This window comes from Etheostoma cragini, chromosome 15, assembly GCF_013103735.1.
Source record: "Etheostoma cragini isolate CJK2018 chromosome 15, CSU_Ecrag_1.0, whole genome shotgun sequence".
Lineage (NCBI taxonomy): Eukaryota > Metazoa > Chordata > Actinopteri > Perciformes > Percidae > Etheostoma > Etheostoma cragini.
Window position 1 is genome coordinate 11239628 of NC_048421.1, and position 20460 is coordinate 11260087.

Here is a 20460-nt window from a genome sequence, read left to right on the forward strand (position 1 = left end):
GTGCGTTTGTGCGCGTGTAGCGTGTGTTTCACAAAGTGCATGTTGCTAAATTAGAAACATCTCCCTATTTTAGTGAAACATAATGGCCTTATGATATACAGAAGCATCATTGAACACCTGCACAGCATCATTCATTTGGATGTAAATCACTCACAGGTAACTCAAAGGAAATACTTTTTCCATACACCAAGCCCCAGTTATGGACCAACAAAAAACGTCCATATTTAATTAAACATTTTTATAAAAATGAAAATTTGCTCTCCCCTGTTCTTCCACAGTAAGCGATGTACTGTACTATATATATAGTCAATTATATTAACATTTCTTTCAATAAAGAAATAGATTTCTTATTTGTAAGAAGTCAAGGCAGGTCAATTAATAGTCCAAATTCACACTTGTCTCAAGGGGTTTCACAGTCTGTACAGCATACAAGACCCTTAATGAGAACATCAATGCATGTCAGTAAATATGAAGTTAGAGGCAACAGCTGGTAAGCTTAACCTAGCACAAAGTGTGGAAACAAGCTGGAACTACTAGTCGGGATGTGTCTGAAGGTGTAACACCTAGTCTTTGTACACCTAAAACACACAATACACACAAACATGTGAGTGGGATAAAAAAAAAAAGAGAAGAAGGGTAGACCTATTTCCCAAAATGTTGGACTCTTCCTTTAAGGAGGAATGAGTAACAAAAAGGTGACAATGTTTTATTGAACCAGCAAAATGACTTGGATGGGGAAATACTTGGCTTCTTAAAGAGAACATATTATTACAGCCAGATCTGATCTTAGCCATCAAAACAGGTCTGGGATCATGTTATCTTTTCAAAATTAATAAATCCTTCATCCTGGACGCAGCATCGTCACAAGTACTTTCTCTGGCAATATTCTCAATGGATTACTGCTCTGTGTATAAAAATATGGAAGTAAACTTTCTGTGAACATGTGTGTGAATGCATAGATGAGTGTGTCATCAGCAGGGTCAAAAAAAGACATTGTCCCTTTGTTGTAATCCAGTTTTACTTTGACTTGTTTGGGCACTCTTGTAACTGTCAGTGGGGTGGGTGGCGAGGTCATTGCCCTGAACTCTCCGTTCCTGAAACATAAAGTCCAGAAGCCGTGCTCAGGCCGAGCAGAGATCTCAGAGTTCCTAGGTACAGACAAAGAGGCCACGCCCAGGAGCCAGTCCTGATTACTTCCTGTTTCCACCACCCAGTGGTGGCTTCCTGAGCCCAGTGCGTCCATGCCTACCACTTCAGCGCTGATGTGGAAGCGCTCTGGGTTGTCAGGGCAACCGCTGTGCAGCTTTGAGTAGTGGAGGGAAGTGAGGTCGTCAGACAGGATGAGACAGGGGTGTGCTGTGTTTGGATCCAAAGTCACAGGAGCTAAAGACAGGATATTAGCAGAAAGATTGATATGTTAAACATGGTTTAGGTTGTGCATTTCTAGGCTTTAAACCTGAAGATACCAATAACGTATACTCACAATACTCAATTTGGTCCAGTATTTTCTCCAAGACTTTATACTTGAGGTTGCAGAGATGCTTGGTCACATCAATCAATAACCCGGACATGTTGTCTGAATCAAGCGATATGCTTTTTTTTCTGTGATAAAAAGAAAAGATATCTTATGTTTCATAGTCAACACAAAGAGGGTACTTCCATAACCTTGTTCACCTACCTGTCCTGAGTGGCTTTGAAATTCTGGAAAATAGAAACAAAACAGTCAAGGTGGGAGTTTTTTGGAAACAGTGATTCAAAAGTTGATGTATTCTTGACTGTACGGACCTTCAACAAGTCCACATGGTCTTCTTTCAGCTGCTCCTGTATGACGCAGACTGTCTCTGTGAGCAACAGCACTTCTTCTGAAAGCTCTTTAATCTTAACCTTCATTCCTGCAATCTTGTCTTCTTCTTCTTTTTTCACAGCTGCTATTCTTGCCAACTCATCTTGGTAGAGGGCTTGATGAAGCTGCTCGAACTGTCTCTTGATCAATCTTTGTGTTTTTAGTGACTGACTCTGAGGGAGATCATTGCAAATCTTTGTTTATTTGCCCAGATGTTTGTAGTCCAAACCAAATATTTGTCATCTAATCAAAGTTACCTTGATGTACTCGATCGTGTCTGCAGAGGTCATTTGAGTTCTTTTGAGGCTGTCCGCTTTGTCTTGCAAATTCTTGAGGGATGAAGCAAGTTCATCCTGAAAATCAAGTAAATCTCAGTCAGCAGATGTCAGATATCTCAATATTATGTCAGTACTTTTAGTGCTTTTGGATGTGTTAGGCCTGGAATATAAGAGATATGAGAAAAGATAGTGGGGATAACAGGACAGACTTGTGGGACAGCATTTTTACCTTTAGGTGAGACATTGAATACTTCAGGTTAACAAAAACAACAATCTGTTTTTCAGGTTGCCTTTACAATGTAGATGAGAAACAGTGATATATTCCCTTACCTTGCAGTCTAGCACGGCCTCTTCTATAGGTGAACAGTCATGACTCTTGTGCAGTTTGGAAGACTGACACACCACACAGATGGGCTGTTTGTCAACCAGACAGAAGAGTTTTAACTTCTCCCCGTGCAGATTACAGTTCATCTTCTCTTCCACCAGCACTGAATTCCTCCTAGCCGTCAAAAGAGCTTCACAGACATTTCTCAGAGCTAAATTGGTGGCAGGAACCGCCTTGGAGGCTCTTTTTCTGCATACTGGACACTCACGTAACCCTGTTTCCCAATAGCGCTTCAGACAGCTCCTGCAGAAGCTGTGGCTACATGACAGCAAAACGGGGTCCACAAAGATGTCACAACATATGGGACATGTGAGATCCTCCTCTGGGAGTGACATGATTATCAGCTCTTCAAGTACAACACAGTAAATCCACAGTTCAAAACAGCATAAGTCCTCCGGTCAAAGTCCTAATGATTCCTCTAACAACAAAAATAGTTCAGTGTGCCGAGTTAAACTTGTCTCCTGAGAGCCTCATGGCGCACTAACAGCCTATTGTTCTTGACATGAAGGAGCAAATGCTCTTGGTTTTCCTGTGCATGACTTATGTGGGAGTAACTCTAATCATGCAGCACTGTGAAACAACACTGTATGTAGCCAAGCTGGGAAACAGGAAACACAACTTTATTGGCCAGTTGTTGGAAAGTTTAAAATGGGTTGGTAACCGCATGTTTGGAATGTCATCATTCAGGATGTTTATGTGAATGTGTCCATGTTGACATCTAGTTATCAGCCCAAGGCGTCACAGCCAACATTTACACCTAGTTATTAGTCTCAGGTGTAGTTTGTAATTGACAATTTAAACTGGGAATGGTCAGGTAAAAACAATATACTGCAGCTAATTTCATACCCAGACTGGCTCAACATGCTCAGAAAGAAACAGGCAATAACTAAGTTGTTGTTAATGCACTGTATTCTAGTTTAGAGGGGTTATTGATAATATTGGTTGTGATGGTTTTATGTCACTATGTCTGCCTAATATGTATAATTGTTGTTTATCTTGACTGCAATTACACAACATTTCTGCTGCAGGCGATAGGGACCAAAGGATTTTTTTCCTTTTGACTGAATACAAGTAAGGCAGAATGTGTAATAGGGGGCAATTAAAAATAGATTAAACAACACAGTGAACATCTCACCTGAGAATCTACTTTTATTGAAGAGGAGGGGTATTGCATTGATACATGTGGGTGCAGGTGGTTATTGAAAGTGACAGGTTTTAACAGAAATAATTTTGGTGTCCTTGATTCAGAGTGTGAAGACCTAACAACATGCAGTATAGTGTCTAATGCCTAATGAATATTCAGGGTCCACAAACAGTGTTGGCCTTCCTGTCGGTTTGTTGTGATTACTTAGAAGTAATACAAAATAAACTTCATAAACTTTAAAAACTGGATGAATGACTTGAAGGATAAGTAAACAAGTTTGTGTCTTTCTTTGTTGAGCTGCAGTGGAGGGGGGGGATATATTCCAAGGTATAATCTTACTCATTTGTCCAACTAGGACAGCTGAATCCAAATATTAGATTCAGACAAACGTTTGAATACATTTTTGCACAAAATCAGGATTGTGGAGTTTGCCCTTCATCCCTTATTGGAAGCACATGACTGACCAAATCTGCCAATCACTCTAACTTGTCCTCTTTCACGTAACCATAAGTATACGTCAGTGTGTTTTGTCTTTCCCCCATTTGATTGTTAACAGGGCTACTGTGTTTAAAAGTAGTTTTAAAAGAACTAGAGCACACATTTGATCAGGCCCTACATGGCTGCACATCCAGGGTATTTTTTCAAACATCTTGTTTGAATATGCACCAGAACATTCAGAATACCGTGGGATAATATCATGCTGGTACGTCTCAGAAGTGTCAAGAAGTCCTCATACTCTAATTGATAGCTACATTGTATATGTTGCTGGCCTTGTCCTTTCATCTATGGCTGATTGATGTGTGTGTTTGACGTCAAAATAATGAACTTTTGGTGCTTTACAATGGGCTACACTCTAGACTGTAGCCTACAGTCTATGGCTACACTGTTAAAACTGCACATCGCTGACCTTGATGACCGATCAACGTGTGTATTAAACCTTTATGTGGGTGTCTTAGTGTAAAACTAGTGGGTGTGTATGTTTGGAGGGGTCTGAGAGAGTTTGTGAATATAATAATTGATGAGGACTTCTCGCACCCTATCTGCGATTTACGGGTCTTTGTTCCCTCCCTCTCTCCTCCGGTCTTTGGTTACCATGGCGATGACGTCAAGTTGCACCACCAATTCAGCCCAGTAGAAGCTCTTTATAGGCGGTGCCAAAGACTCCCGGACAATCGACTGTAGGAATCATCCTCCTGTGAATCTCTGCTGCTCTGATTCCTATCTCCTACTCGACCACCCTCGTATCCATCTGTTACAAAAATGCGCGAAATTGTGCATTTGCAAGCCGGTCAGTGCGGAAACCAGATCGGAGCCAAGGTATTCCTCTGATTCCCTTTTCTCTGTTTGGTTTGTCATTCCTTAGACTTAATGCAGGCGAGAGGAGGCGTCATAATCCATCCTTCATGAATTCTCTAGAATACATCCAACGTACATCCAGCCTAGGCTACTCTTGATTGAAGCGTCGTGCAATTAATACAAATTATAATCCTAGACGTTTGGTCGTTGACATTGGTAGGCTATTCTCTGCTGTGCTCAAGATTCGGCACGCGCTTATTTGCGTGGATTAAAAAGGTCTTCGATGCTGAAAGAACACACTCTATGATTAAAAGCCAACAAGCTTAACACTATGCTACATAAGGGTAAAATGACAAAAATAACATAAAGTATTGGAGTAAATCTAACATTGTTCACACTAGAATTGGCTTGAAAGGAATTAGGTAAAAATAGGTCATGAAGGTGGAGGGGGAGGGGAGGCTGCTACTTCATTGACATGGTACATTAAGAGGCTAATACTAAATACTTCATATAAATTGCTTGCATGACTCGAAAAAAACGTGCAGTCAAATGCTTATTTTTTTGCATGCAATTATCAAAGCGTTTTTGTTTGTTTGGGCGTACGATTCTTGCCATCTGCTTGATCACTGTTGAGACACTGCATCTCCATAGACTGCTCTTCTGAGCTGCATTCAATTAGAGGATTAAAACAGCCATTGCATCATTGCATGTTTAGAAATAGGTTCCTATAAAGTATCTCTCTGCTATTTCAGGGGACCCGGGTAGCCTACTGTTACCCATTTTAGTACATTAAATTAATTGTAGGTATATTTATTTTTTATTTAATTTTTACCATGGCCTATATAATATCAACATTTGTCTCTCCCTTCTCTACTTCCATGTCTATTTTTTCAGTTCTGGGAGGTGATCAGTGATGAGCATGGCATTGATCCCACTGGTGCCTACCATGGAGACAGTGATCTGCAGCTAGACAGAATCAGCGTCTATTACAATGAGGCCACAGGTAAGCTACAGATTTACCCATTATACAAAAGAGAGCAAATTTAACCAACCTACCCAGCTCTCCCACTATGAGAAATGTTTGCATAAACATTTGTGTTTTACATTAAACTTACCGTGCTTCACAAGCTTGTAAGATTAACCAGGAATGATTGTTGTCTATCTATTCGACCACATTTCAGGTGGAAAGTATGTGCCCCGAGCCATCCTGGTGGATCTGGAGCCGGGCACGATGGACTCAGTCAGGTCCGGTCCCTTCGGGCAGATCTTTAGACCCGACAACTTTGTCTTTGGTAAGCTATGTGAATTTAGTGAAGATGCACTTACCTGTTGTCACATCCAAATTTGGTATGTTGACTTTTGCTATGGTCTCAAATGATAAGAAACAGCTTTCCTCTGTTTCCCACATTAATTAACTGTGGTACTGTTGACTACAGGTCAGAGTGGAGCTGGAAACAACTGGGCCAAGGGCCACTACACGGAGGGAGCCGAGCTTGTCGACTCTGTCCTGGATGTTGTGAGGAAAGAGGCAGAGAGCTGCGATTGCCTCCAGGGCTTCCAGCTCACTCACTCCCTAGGCGGGGGTACTGGCTCTGGCATGGGCACTCTTCTCATCAGCAAGATCCGTGAGGAGTACCCTGACCGCATCATGAACACCTTCAGCGTGGTGCCTTCTCCCAAGGTGTCGGACACTGTGGTGGAGCCCTACAATGCCACTCTCTCTGTCCACCAGCTGGTAGAGAACACCGATGAGACCTACTGCATTGACAATGAAGCGCTCTATGATATCTGCTTCCGCACACTTAAACTCACCACCCCCACCTATGGAGATCTAAACCATTTGGTTTCTGCAACCATGAGCGGAGTGACCACATGTCTGCGTTTCCCCGGCCAGCTCAACGCTGACCTCCGTAAATTAGCCGTCAACATGGTCCCCTTCCCCCGTCTGCACTTCTTCATGCCAGGCTTTGCCCCCCTGACCAGCAGGGGCAGCCAGCAATATCGCGCCCTGTCTGTGCCCGAGCTCACCCAGCAGATGTTCGACGCCAAGAACATGATGGCCGCCTGCGACCCACGTCACGGCCGCTACCTCACCGTGGCTGCGGTGTTCAGGGGCCGCATGTCCATGAAGGAGGTGGATGAGCAGATGTTGAATGTGCAGAACAAGAACAGCAGCTACTTCGTCGAATGGATCCCGAACAATGTGAAGACCGCCGTCTGTGACATCCCACCCCGTGGTCTAAAAATGGCTGCCACTTTTATCGGCAACAGCACTGCAATCCAGGAGCTGTTTAAGCGCATTTCCGAGCAGTTCACCGCCATGTTCCGCCGTAAGGCTTTCCTCCACTGGTACACTGGTGAGGGCATGGATGAGATGGAGTTCACAGAGGCAGAAAGCAACATGAATGACCTGGTGTCCGAGTACCAGCAGTACCAGGATGCCACTGCTGAGGAAGGCGAGTTCGAGGAAGAGGGAGAGGAGGAAGTTGCTTAAAACCTCAGCCTACCCAGCTGCCAAATATCATTTTACCTCGCCCGTCCCCCAATTCCATCCCTTTACATCATAAATTGAATGGTATGCCACACTCTGAAAAACTGTAAACATCTAGATGACTGTTGCTCTAATGTTAGGCATTGATGTATACTGATACTAGTGACGTTTTTGTTATTTTATGTTGTGATTGCACTGAATTATTGGCATCCTTACATCTGTCTTGTTCCTTGTGGACATTTTAAACAAGTGATTTTAACTGTAAAGCCTTGAATTTGTAGGATGAATAATATGTGATTAAAAATTCCACTTTCACTGTCTCTGAGTTTTTATTGATTCACTTAATGGCTGACGATGTAACATTATTACTGTCTGTTCTGCAATGTGCAGACAAGGGAAGTAGTTCTGAACTTGAGGGTCAGGCAACGTGATTCATGGGATGGGGTCTGTTAGAACATGTTTTTGCTTTTCAAATGATTATTTTATGTAACACTTAATAGTGAGTTTTATAGTCAGTAAGATGCCCAGGGTACTAATCTACTGAATATTAAAATGGTCTATCTGTCTTTTCAGTCTCAATCCAGAACTCCAGGAAATCTGTTTTCAATCCAGTATTCTCAGTGTGGATAGGACAAACAACTTTCATTTTCATATATATGTATAGTTTTTAGACGATGCCTTAATGTGTTATCTAGTTTTAAAAAAAGGTTGTTTTTAAACTTCTGATTTTAAAATCGACTGTAGTGAGGAAGGCCTGGCGACCTTCCCATACTTTATTACAATTCCAAACCTAGTAAGACATCAGCACTATTTAACATCCATCATAATGACCCTACAATTACTGTTCTGGAATCATTGAGAATACCAAAGTGTACTGTATATGTCTATAGTATATCAGTGTAAAATTATATTGGTGACATTTCCTCAAGTTTCTGGATATTTATGATTTGTATATAAAAGATTAGACTCTACAATTTTTCAATACTTTTTAGATAACCTTTTGGTTCCAGACAGATGAACAATGGCTTCAGTGTTTCAGAGACTTCACATGTTGTTGCATGAGCTGAACTTTCTACTCTCTGACTACCAGGACCTCTTATCTGCTCAGCTGTTTTTAAAGACTAAGCGTACAAAGTTATGGACTTGTTCACATTTTCCCCTATGCATTGATTTTGCTTTTGATGTGGTACATATACATTTTTATTAAATGTTTCCCTGCTTATGTTATTTTGTTTAGGATTTTTAAGACTGTGGATATAATCATACCTTTGGAGTAATGTTGTGTATTTTTAAGGCAACTCATTGATAAGAACAGGATGATTTCCTCATGGTTTATATGCTTTGGAAAGTTTAACTGTTCAACTATTTTACAAACATGTATTTGACAAAAGCATTAATAAAATGTAACATTGTAAAACATCTGCTTGATTATGATGAATTATCCGCTGTATGATTGATGTGATGAAATTAACTTTAAATAATGTGAATTCAAATTAGTTACAAAAAATACTTGGAGTGTAAACAATTGCTTGCTTTTGCTCAATATTATTTTTTTAGTATAACCTAATTCTTAACATACAGCTTGCTTTATAAAATCAATAGTTTTTGCATGTTTAGTTACACTCATTATTGACTAAAAACATCTGACTTTATACAATGGACTCATCAGAACTCCTAGCAGCAAGACAAATAATTAGTTTGAGGTAAAAGATTGGTATTGATTTTTGCCAGTGACAGTATTTGCTAATAGATTGAATCAAATACATGGTAAATGGCAACTAAAACAAGAAAAAACATCTCTAACCTAAAATGATTAATAATGATAAAATACTGAAGCTCTTGCGTCATTTGTGTGGAGATATTGTTCAAAACCTCCTTGAAATGTTCAATTGTCCTTGAAATCAGCTAGATCCATACATTCAGGTGCATTTCTTCATAGTGCCATGCAGGAACCGTTCAGTGCTTGTTAAAATAAAAGCTCAAACTTTGTAATATGTGCTCTCTTAAACCTTAGGAGTTTTTTCTTTCATTAATCAGCTCAAAAGAGAGATCCTCAACACACAGGAACGCCGCTATGCAAATGCTTCAGGACTTTGTGAAAACATAAAGCAAGAAATGTCAAATGAGTCTTTCCTCTTTTGGTAACTTTAGTGTATCTGGTACTGCCACACCATGTGTACCAGATTGCTCCTCCGAACTGGGTCTATACGTCCCTTCAGTCTGTCTCTTCTTTTTCACCACGCAGAAGAGCCAGGCAAGAACAGCCAAGACTATGGCCAGAACACCCAGGGTGACTGTAGGGGCCACAATAGCTGCAATGTTGGTTCCCTGAAAATGGAAAATTACAGGACAATTGTCAATCTAGTAACACTGGATACTTTCTAAAGTCAATTATTGGCCATGATAAAAGTTTTTTTTTACTTACAGTAGTATTATTAGAAAGTGTGGCCCTTTCAAGCATAGTATTATTCCCTGGGAAAAGAGCTGAAAAATATGCATAATTCTCCGATTGTTAAATTTTTCCGTTAAGTGCATTTAAACACAGTCACTGAAAAAGCAATCCATACAAAGATGAAGGAAGGCATACAGAGGGAATGTGATTAGGAGTGTGAATGTGTGAGTGTTTATCTGATGAGCAGGTGGCCCCTTTTACGGCAGCCACAGCCACAGTGTATGAATGAGTGTAAATGGTGAAAGGTTCCTGTACTATGTGAAAGCGCTTTTGTCATTAAGAGTAGAAAAGCACTATATAAGAACAGAACATTTACATTACAGTAAAAAATAATGGCCTAAAGATCAATGCCCATAAGACAAACTTTTTTTAGTTAAACAGCTGAGAGGAGGCAAATTGAAACATACCATAAAGTAAAACCTCTATTTTAGTAGAAAAAAAAAGAGGAGGCAACAGCAGAAGTTGCTTTTAGCCTTATGCACACTTTGAAGGTAACAACACAAAACAAAGCATGCCAGTCATCCCGCCAGCCATCTGATTACTCAGTGACATCCCAAAACTACTTAGTAACTAGTTGACCGGGAGCGCGAATGAGGAGGAGGAGAAGCTCAGGAATGCAATGTAGGGCAGTTAAGTCTGCTGAGTCAAGCAACATGGTTGTTAGAAATATGGAGGAAAAAACTCAAATCTATCGCGGTTTTGTTTGTTCGTTTTGAGCTTAACAGAGGTACTGAACACCATTTTAGTAAGAATGTTTTGTTTTGGAAAATTAAACCCCCACTCTTACCATTTTCTGAGTCAATCATTCACTACGGCAGATAGCAAACTTCGCAGGGGCACAAGTACAACTTGATAACAAGAAGAAGGGGTTCCAAAAGGGAGCCGAATGTATTGTGAAATTGAATTCTTTTGATAAGATACAAGTGGATGTAAACATACCTTGTTCTCACATGGCACAGTGGGTTTCTTTTTTCTTATTCTTTTCCCAATCCAACGTTCTTACAACATGCTGACAAGCCTGTGCATGTTTCAGATTTGCTCTGGAACGTCCCCTATCTTTTGTTTTTATGTATCATTGCAGTATCGAATGGTGTGTATGTGGGTGAGTGTAGGTGTGGTGAGAAAGATTTTTTATTTGTGTGGCAGTGTTGAGGATGAAGGGTTGGTTGCTGACTCACCCCACACAGGCTTACTGCTCAGTGCAAGAAGTATAACACTCCTGACCACAACTCCAGGCAAGGCCAGCACATCCGGACACACTGCCATCTCTACCCGTGACCGGCAGGGCAAAGGGAGAGCAGACTGGGACTTTGGGGCATTAGCTTGGGTCCATTTCATTAGGGCCAACATTCACAGTGTGGATTTATCGCCCATCTTGAACAGCCAAAAACACATTATTTCCAGTGATATAAAGACAAATGTCCTTTTTTCTCATTTTGAGTTGACACCAAAACAGCATACAACTAGTGAGTCACAAATTCAGCCTGCTGTTGAATCACCATTAAACCTGCCCAGACCACAGGAAAATAATAGACTATTAATAGCATATGCATTAAAAACTGAATACAGCTGTAATGTTGTGCAATGCAACCCCCTTATTTGCAGCAATATTATTATATTTACTACTAATAAAAACGACTATGTTGGGTAAAGTTAGTTTCCCATAAGCTCTGTAAGAAAACATACCATTGATCCGGCTGTGTTCAGGTGATCGCAGCAAAACGGGAAACATCGAACAGGTTGATTCCTCGCTTCCGGCTCACCTTGTCAAAAATGAAACCGCAACAAAGGGTTATAGTCCAATGAAAATAAAAGGTAGGCTAGCTCTAGACAAAACCCCCTGCTTCTGAAATACTTCGGAATGGATCCAATACCTGACTATCTCGATTGCACTACCAGTTGGTGTTTTATGTAAAGCAGTTTTTTCGTCTACTCTTCAAATCGCCATTGGTCACATGGTTGAGTTTCGTGTTACATTACCTGAGCGCAGTTATCCACCTGCAGCAGAGAGGACAGACACTCCTTTGTAAAAGGTCGAAGAAAAAAAACGCAGTTTACTGAAGCCCTTCTGTTGCCATAGAAAACCCTCCTCAAAATACACTAGGCTACATAAAGGATTATTTTAATCACATTCGTGTCACATTGTGCCTATTTACCTCCTGATACTTGAATTAAGATGAACTTTTTCTGTATGATGCCAGGTTGCTGTCACTTGTTCCAACCTGCTGGAGTAGTCGTGCAATGTTTAACTGTAGGCCTACTCCCCTCCTCCCAACCACAGCTCATACCTAGAACCTGGCTGATGGTGGTGACATGAAACAGCGCCTCCGTAAGGTTGTATGTTACCCAACATGAAAAAGCATATCAACATTCCTGAGATATTTTAAGGATGAATTCGGCGACCAGCTGGTCCAGTGGGCTCTAATCCTCACCTAATCTCCCATTCTCAGACTCAGAGGGGCAAAGAAAATGGAGGCTGCTTCAGGCTTAAACTGTGGTGGTCAAACAGTTTGGATTTGGACCGTGTGTGAGAGCAGTGAGGCGTCTTTGAAACAGAGAGAAATGTTGTGGAAAATTACTCCTGTAATACAGCAGTGAGTCAGTCTGAGGAAATTCCATGGCCTACAATTTTAGTGAAGTTTTTTAACTGTTTTATACAGTTGACCAGCCTATATATTATTCCATTCACAATTTTCTGTGTGATAAACGGTATTCTATACATGAGTCATGCAGACAAAGTCTCCTAATTACATAACCATTGTGTTGAAAAAGTGATGGTGTAGCCTACACTATATTAATGCATGAGCAATGTGGTGGTGAGTGGTGGTTAAATGGAGACTTAAAAATGCAGCCTGCTGAATCACATGAGTTATTTGGTATTTTATTAAAATCACAGAATATCTGGTCATTGAATTCAATAAAAATGTATTCAATTAAAACATGGAAATACTGTTCAATTGCAAATTAAGTATTTCAACCCATGAACAAAGCTAGGAACAAGTTGTAGGCCTCCATCTTGTCATATTTCCTTTTTACATATTTATATGTATGAACCAGTTTTCATGTAAAACCAATACATTTCTTTCTTCAACCTGGTATAGGCATACATGATTGTCCTCTCAGTTACACTAGAAAAAGCCTGTATCAGTCAAATGTCCCATACACTGCAGGTTTGCAAAAGGTGTGGAAAAGGCATATAATGGCATGTGCCTGACAATGAAGTAATAATTTGTGCCTATTCTTTTTGTTTTTGTTTATTAAAGATATTTTTCAAGGATTGTTTTCAAGGTTGTATTGTGATTGTTGTATTTATGTACATTAGGATATAATTAATTTTACTGTAGGCCTACCTCCCAACACAAGTTAATTATGTTTAACTGTTGGTAACCAAAACAGTAGCCACATGCTTGCAACATATAAACGGACTTGAGACAGATCAAAGGTTAATGCCGATACAACACACCTTCCAGCCCAATTTAGTACTTTGGCCGGACATGAAAGTAATTATCTGTTTATTGTCTGGTTCAAATCAATCTTTAAAAAAGTAAGCAACATGCAGTTATATTTTGTAAACTCAGTTTTATTGCACATCTTATACATATCCTACTGTGAACTTTTGCAGATCCCCTGATCAATATTTTTGCACATCCTGCACTGAACCATACAGCCTTCCTTCTTTCCGTTTCTAAAACAGTTGCATTATACACATTTGTTTTAGTTATAGTGTCTTTTTACATACTTTTTGTAGAGTCTGTTGTAAACTCCTACATTAGGCCAATAGGTGGGATCAGGGGAGAACTTGCTTGCACGCGTGTTCTTCGTGCCAATAATCAATGTCCACAATTTGTTTTCCTTTCAGTGCTGTGACCCATTTATTTCCCTTAATGGCCTGCTCCCCGTCGCATAATCTAAGTCTAACTCCCTTTCTGCTTTAGTTCCATTCAAAGTCTAACTTCCTTTCTGCTTTAGTTCCATTCATTTTCCTTGTCAGACAATTCAAACCATGACTGACCTTACTGGCACGACTAAAACGATAAAATCCTCTAAGCTTCCGCAGTGCTTCTTCATACCTGTGTAGGCCTATCTGTCCCTCATTGCCTTCGAGTCCTAACAAGCGTTGCTCCATCCGGTGTTCAAACATAGTAACTGCAGAGTGATTAACTAACCCAATGTAGCATTTAAACGTAGAATGTTATAATGGGTCCAACACTTTTTTTATGGCAATATCTAGGCCTATATCTATTTTGTACATGTTCTTTACTCTAGCAGAACTTTGCTTTATTGTTTCCTTTTAAATATTTTTATTGTATGCACCAAATACCCTAAGGCAAATTCATTGCTAGTGTAAACTTACTTTGGTAATGAATACAATTTGATTCTGAGTGCCACTAGGGGGCAATTGAGGCACTTTGCCTTTCCTTTGATGGAAGCGGCTCCTTTCTCGCGCACGTACCGCTTGCCGTAGGCGCGGTGGAAGACAGTGGAAGCGGCGGGAGAGCGGTAGTCATAGCTATCTTCTCAAATGTAATGATAGCGAACATTAATGTTAGTTAAACATTAAGTTAGTAGTGCGTATTTATTCGTATGCTTAGGGCTTAAGTTTGGTAAAATCAAAGGTGTTTGGCAAATAAGGATACTACTGGTGACTCTGTTACCACCGGTGTCGTTGTAGTGTTGTTTTTTAAGCATTTCCCGGGAATCTGGTTTTGAACGTTTGTTTTTGGTTAGCCAGTTTAGCGCTGCACCAACAACAATGGCGAAGGTACAGGTGCTAAATGTGGCTGTACTAGATAACCCGAGTCGCTTTGGAAACCCTTTTCAGTTTGAAATAACGTTTGAATGTATGGAGGACCTTCCCGAAGGTAGGTGCCATCGCAAAAGCTGTCAATTTGTGCCCGAGGCCAAAGCTTGAGCCTGTTGCTAACGTTAGGTTAATTCTGTCAGTGACATTACTAAAAATTGCTAACAGCTAGTTAGGTCAGCTACAGTGGCTAACTTCAGTCAGAAAGATACATCTGTGAAAGGTAACGTCAAGTTACAAGGAAATAGCGAAGTAACGTTCCAAAGCTGAATGTGTTAAGTTAACTGTGGTTGACAAATCTCTAGCTAACCTGTAACTTGACGTTATAGTTAGCTAAATATTTTTTTCGAACTATTTAGAACTAACTTCATTTGTTGTTGTTTTTTCGTTGGAACGTTGAGTTTTCATTCATCGAAGCAATATAAACATATTAAAAACAGCGATCCTATATTGACATTGTATACATGCATAACTAAATTAAAATAGTAACGTTACAAAATAAAAGTAAATAGAACGTTACTCGAGGCAGGGCATTATCTCCTTCCAACAGTAAATGTAACTGTACTCTTTTAGATTTGTAGGTTATGTATCACACATCATTTGTATTTTGAGACCCTAGCAGTTTTAGCAGATCCAATAAATAAATAAATAATACAGACCTAAAACATTATGTCCTAATCGAAACATATAACATTTAGACATTTTTATAGTTACACTGTAACAACGTCCATAATAACTAAGCATCGGAGTATTGTAAATATGGACACTGGAGCTAAGTGTCTAAGTTAAAGCTACATCCACTCTCCTACTTTTTTCAAAGTGTACTTTACCAGCACGTAGTCCAAGCATTACAGTATAATGTTACTGTAGTATATTTACATTGTTATTGGTATATCAACAACTTTTGCTGCATTCTTTTTCTTATTTCACGTGGATTATTATTAATGCATGAAATGGCTAATTTCTATAATTTTACACAACAGGTTTGTACTTTAATACATTCCTTTTAACATTTGATCTGACTCTGTAAATGTGACTGTATTTGAACACATTTCTGAATATCAAGCTCTTGCTATGGAAAGTGATTGCAAAATCACATGAACTATCACTTTCAACAATGTGAGAATCAGAAAAGCATGTACTTAATGACTGCATTTGATAAGCTTTGTGGTGTTTAGTAAATTTACTAGATGAGGGAGAAATATAACCAAATTTGTTTCAATACAACATCTTTTTGTTTTATTGTGAAATATATCTTTATTATACTTTGTTTTGTTTTTTAATAGATCTGGAATGGAAGATCATCTATGTTGGCTCAGCAGAAAGTGAAGAGTATGACCAAGTCCTTGACTCCGTCTTGGTTGGCCCAGTACCTGCTGGGAGACATATGTTTGTGTTTCAGGTGTGTTTGGTTGGGGCAACCTAACTGAAAAAGAGCTCTATCATATAGCATGCTGGGAAAAGTGATTTCTAACTTGTTATATTACGCCTGCCAAAATTGGCAAGGGCATCCTCCTCCTTGCATCATGCTTCCTTGCTTTTAACATGTTGAGCATGGCCAGGTGACAGAAATGAAGCCCCCCCCCCCAGTTGTTTTTCTTTCATAATGGTGCAATCAGACCAAAAACAGCAATCCAGCAATTTGCCACAGGGTTTTTACAGCCCATTTGTGTGATGTCCTGTTGTCTAATTTAACTGCCCAATGTTTCATATGTACACTTTATATTTCACAATTACTGATTTCTGTCTGATCGTTTGATTGTCAAGATAAACTGACTGAATTTTTACAAGCCTGTATCTTTCATACAAACAGATGTTGATTAATCCTTATATAGTCTTGCTTGACCGACTAATCTCCACAGTGCTGCAGAGTTAGGTCTGCCTCTCCACACACAAACTCCAGGATAGAAGATAAAAAAAACGGTTGAGGTTGTTTGCTTTTCTTTAAACCAATCACAATCATCTCGGGCTGCACTAAGCTCCGGTCGCAGCAAAGTTAGATCTTTGAATTGGTCTTTGCACCCCGCAAATGAAAAAGGCCACATACAATACTAAATGACATTAACTGTTCACACATTACAGTAACCTGAGCTTGATGAATTAGCTGGAGAGATAGATGTATATAGATGTATATATTTTTTCCCAGTTCGATAGAAAATGCCGTAATCATATACTTTGTAAAGTCAAAAAAGCATTCCCCAAAAGCACTAAGGAGGCCTGCTTTGTTGCACAATCCAACTAATCTTCAAAACTTGCTATTGTCAGCATGTAGCTTGATTGCTAAAAGTTTTTTTTTTTTTTTTTTAAACTACTGGAGTTTTGCAATGAGAGGGACATCCGGCAGGAGATGCTGCACCGCTGGGTGTTCCAGCAATTATCCGGTACATGAACTGTCGTCGATCCTGACTAATCCTATCACAGTCCTGGTGCCATAATCCCCATTTGACCACATAGACAGTCTAAATTCTGGGAATGAATATATACAAACAGTTGATTTATATGTCTGCACCTCTAAGTGTTGTGTTTCTTTTAACAGGCCGATGCCCCAAACACTGGATTGATTCCTGAAAGTGATGCTGTTGGTGTGACTGTAGTGCTGATTACCTGCACATACCGTGGCCAGGAGTTCATACGCATTGGTTACTATGTGAACAATGAATACACAGAACCCGAGCTTCGTGAAAATCCACCAATCAAGCCAGACTACACACAGGTCAGCCTAAAAGTTGGTTTCTAGATAATCTGAGTTCTGTTGTCAATTTTGCCGCCTAATGCTTATTTCACTGTTTTTAAATAAAACTTTGGGTAATAATATTCCTTGAGCTTTAATGTATATTATTCTGTCTCGTTGAAGACAAGTGTTTCGGGAATTTGTGAATAAAATGTCAACCATTAAAAAAAATACACCATACAGGCATTAGGCGAAATACATAACCTACACAACCGTACGAACATGCTTTTTATTGTATTAGTCATTAAAAAAGCAAAGTCAATCAAGCTAAAGACTTTCATCAAACAGTATGGTGGACTGCTACTTTGCAGAATGAAAGCTTTTCTTTCTGTTGAGCCTGCACTTTGGAACAGATTATTTGATCCTTCAAAAATGACTAGTAATCCTATCAAATTCCCTTGGTTACATAACTAGTTCAGCAGAAATGTTACTTCTCTGTGAACAGTGTTTCAGATAGTAACTTCAGTAATAAGCCATTGTGATAATAATAAGCCAAGGATTTTGTGTGTGACTTTTTTTCCAGTCACAGTAGCCTTGTTGTATTTTAATTTAGCTTATTATATTATTTATATATATATATATTATATAGTTATATAGATAGTTATATAGTTGTTTATTTGATTATTAATTGTTGAATGAATGCCATTTGGCACCTTTGTAACAATTTTATCTACATCGTTTCTCGCCTTAAACATAGCTGGCAAATTGAGTGGGATGTATTGCTTACTAGTAGTATAGTAGCAATATGCGCACATACACACACACACACACACACACACACACACACAGGCTAGAATAAGTTTACACACCTATGCTTAAGTTTTTTAAAAAGAGGCATAAAAAACATCTTTTGGAAATTGATCTTAATGCCAAAATCCAACCTTTTAAGGACACAAGTTTTCTTTGTGAATGAATAATGTATTGTCAGTACATAAAAAAAAAATCTTAAAATACAGGGGGCATAAACAAGTATACACACACCTATGTTAAATTCCCATAGAGGCAGGCACATTTTTTATTTTTAAAGACCAGGTATTTCATTGATCTAAGATACTATGCATCCTGACATCATCACATACCCTTCCCCATACCTAGAGATTGGCATGGTGTTTTTTCAGTTAGCTTAATAGCTAGTTTGGTTTGCATTGAGAGATGATCTCATGGAAAGTTCCCCATGCCTATCTCTAGGTATGATGAAGGGTTTGTGATGATGTGGGGTTATTTTAATTCCTAAGGCCAATGGAACTTTATTAGGATGCATAATATCCTGGATCCATGAAATAACTGGCCTTTAAAAATAATAATGTAATTGTTTTATTTTAATTAATTAAAATAGGGTATGTATACCTATGCACCCTGTATTTGAAGGAAAAACATCTATTTATTTAAAATACATGATTTATTCACGAAGAAAATTGGTGTCCTTAAAAGGTTGAATTTTCCAAATATTTTTGAATTATCAATTTCAAACATCAATTACCAAAAGATGTTTTTTAAATTATTCCTCTTTTTAATCAACGTTAGCTATATATATATATGCTGGAAATGGGTTTCCAAATGTGTTCAGTGTGTTTCCATTTAGGTTGTAAAGTATGTAGACACTATAAAGACATTTTATCTGAGTCACACCCGTAATGTGTGATTACTGTATTATCAATAGTGACCAAGGTTTGGCCAAGTTAAATTGTCTAAAATCTCATCCGATATGTGTCAGTAACATTTAAAAGCCACATTAATATTCAGAAGTAATGGAAATATATGTTCAAAGTATTTATCTGTTTTTCCGCCTTCCTTTTTCAGCTACAGAGAAATATTCTGGCATCAAACCCCCGTGTGACCAGATTTCATATAAACTGGGAAGGCAGTGCAGAGCGAATGGAGGACTGTGAAAATGTGGATCCCACGTCAAACTCCAAGCTCCCTCCATCCTGTCTCCCGGGAAAGGCCCCCCCTTTAGGGATACTTCCAGATAACTCTATGGACTGCTTATAGAGACGGCCCAAGCAAACAGGGGGATGAGTCACAGCTCAAAACTTTATTTTTGAAGAATGCCTGTGGACATTTTAGTGGATGTACAGACATCTTTGCCTTACAGCTACCCTTATTTACCTGAAGATCTTGGGCTTCAGATGACTGTTTGTTTCAAGGAAGATTATGAACGTCTCACTGGTATGATCATCACTTACAGGTGGGGATTTCCTTGCCATGATGTTAAAAGCAATATTGAAGTAGTTTAACTCGTGGGAAGGTAACTGAAATAATGCAGCTGAACTGAATCGGCACAGAAAGCTGATGTATGATTGATTCACCTTCCTTCCTTTTGTTGGTGCAGAACTAATTTGTACCCATTTAAGAGGATTTCAGCACTGCAGCAACAGGCAACTAAATTGACATATGTTGCTGAATAGAAATTTGATAATCTGCCATTATATATGTGTTGAAATTTATTTTGCACTTAAACTTTTTTCCACTTAAATGGTGTAGTTTTGGACGAGCAACATCACTTTCTTCATGTTATTATTTTGTTTGTCACTTTTTGTTCCAAATAAAAAAAACATTGTATTTGTTAAAATCTGTGTATGAAAGTTTCTGTGATAGTGAAAACTATTTTCCTCTTTATCACTAATCTTAAAGTCTTTATTTTTTGCAATTTTGATCACAGAAGCAGAAAGGGGAAAGCAGAATACAAACCACGTTTAATGCATCTTTGCTGAAAACATGTTTTAACGCTTGTTCTTGTTAAAAAAAATGTACAAACTGGTATTTTTCATTATAAGGTTAAACACAACAGGGTGCTACTACCTCTGTAACACAAATATACTTATCCTCTTGTATTTTCACATTTTACTAAAAATAGCCTGTGTTAACGTCATACCCAATCACAGCTTGGTCGTTTAAGGGGTGGCTAGGCTACATAACTGGTTTTGGTAAATACTGCTCTGCAAATAGGATTATGATTGCAAGATGCGACAGCGTTTTATTTGTGTCCTGCAAATATATATACGCCCATTTAAAAAAAAATAATAATAATAAAAAAAA

General features: G+C 38.9%; 4 protein-coding genes across 6 annotated transcripts in view; 2 read left to right on the forward strand and 2 right to left on the reverse strand.

Annotated features, from left to right (window-relative positions):
* Positions 1–300: 300 nt before the first annotated feature.
* Positions 301–3073, reverse strand: LOC117958730 (zinc-binding protein A33). The gene is made up of 6 exons (XM_034895318.1): positions 2452–3073; positions 2101–2196; positions 1786–2016; positions 1679–1701; positions 1484–1602; positions 301–1383 (listed from the first exon to the last, which is right to left on the reverse strand). Exons 1-6 carry the CDS (start codon positions 2839–2841, stop codon positions 842–844), a joined length of 1401 nt encoding a protein of 466 aa, XP_034751209.1. The 5' UTR covers positions 2842–3073; the 3' UTR covers positions 301–841.
* A 1674-nt stretch (positions 3074–4747) lies between these two features.
* tubb4bl (tubulin, beta 4B class IVb-like) lies at positions 4748–7757 on the forward strand. The gene is made up of 4 exons (XM_034895319.1): positions 4748–4967; positions 5841–5949; positions 6128–6238; positions 6383–7757. The coding sequence occupies exons 1-4, from the start codon at positions 4911–4913 to the stop codon at positions 7438–7440; spliced, it is 1335 nt and encodes a 444-aa protein (XP_034751210.1). The 5' UTR covers positions 4748–4910; the 3' UTR covers positions 7441–7757.
* An 861-nt stretch (positions 7758–8618) lies between these two features.
* crb3a (crumbs homolog 3a) lies at positions 8619–12164 on the reverse strand. The gene is made up of 5 exons (XM_034895325.1): positions 11870–12164; positions 11576–11652; positions 11068–11263; positions 9863–9909; positions 8619–9765 (listed from the first exon to the last, which is right to left on the reverse strand). Exons 3-5 carry the CDS (start codon positions 11237–11239, stop codon positions 9556–9558), a joined length of 429 nt encoding a protein of 142 aa, XP_034751216.1. The 5' UTR covers positions 11240–11263; positions 11576–11652; positions 11870–12164; the 3' UTR covers positions 8619–9555.
* A 2161-nt stretch (positions 12165–14325) lies between these two features.
* Positions 14326–20460, forward strand: part of asf1ba (anti-silencing function 1Ba histone chaperone) — a 9367-nt gene continuing 3232 nt past the window's right edge. For 2 of the 3 annotated variants that reach the window (XM_034895324.1, XM_034895323.1), the window contains exons 1-4: positions 14326–14751; positions 15977–16092; positions 17227–17403; positions 19222–19440. In XM_034895324.1, coding sequence (XP_034751215.1) covers positions 14643–14751; positions 15977–16092; positions 17227–17403; positions 19222–19413 — 594 coding nt within the window. In that variant the 5' untranslated portion in view covers positions 14326–14642 and the 3' untranslated portion in view covers positions 19414–19440. Of the gene's footprint in view, positions 14752–15976; positions 16093–17226; positions 17404–19221; positions 19811–20460 lie in introns of those variants that run through there. The other variant, XM_034895322.1, reaches the window with a different exon arrangement.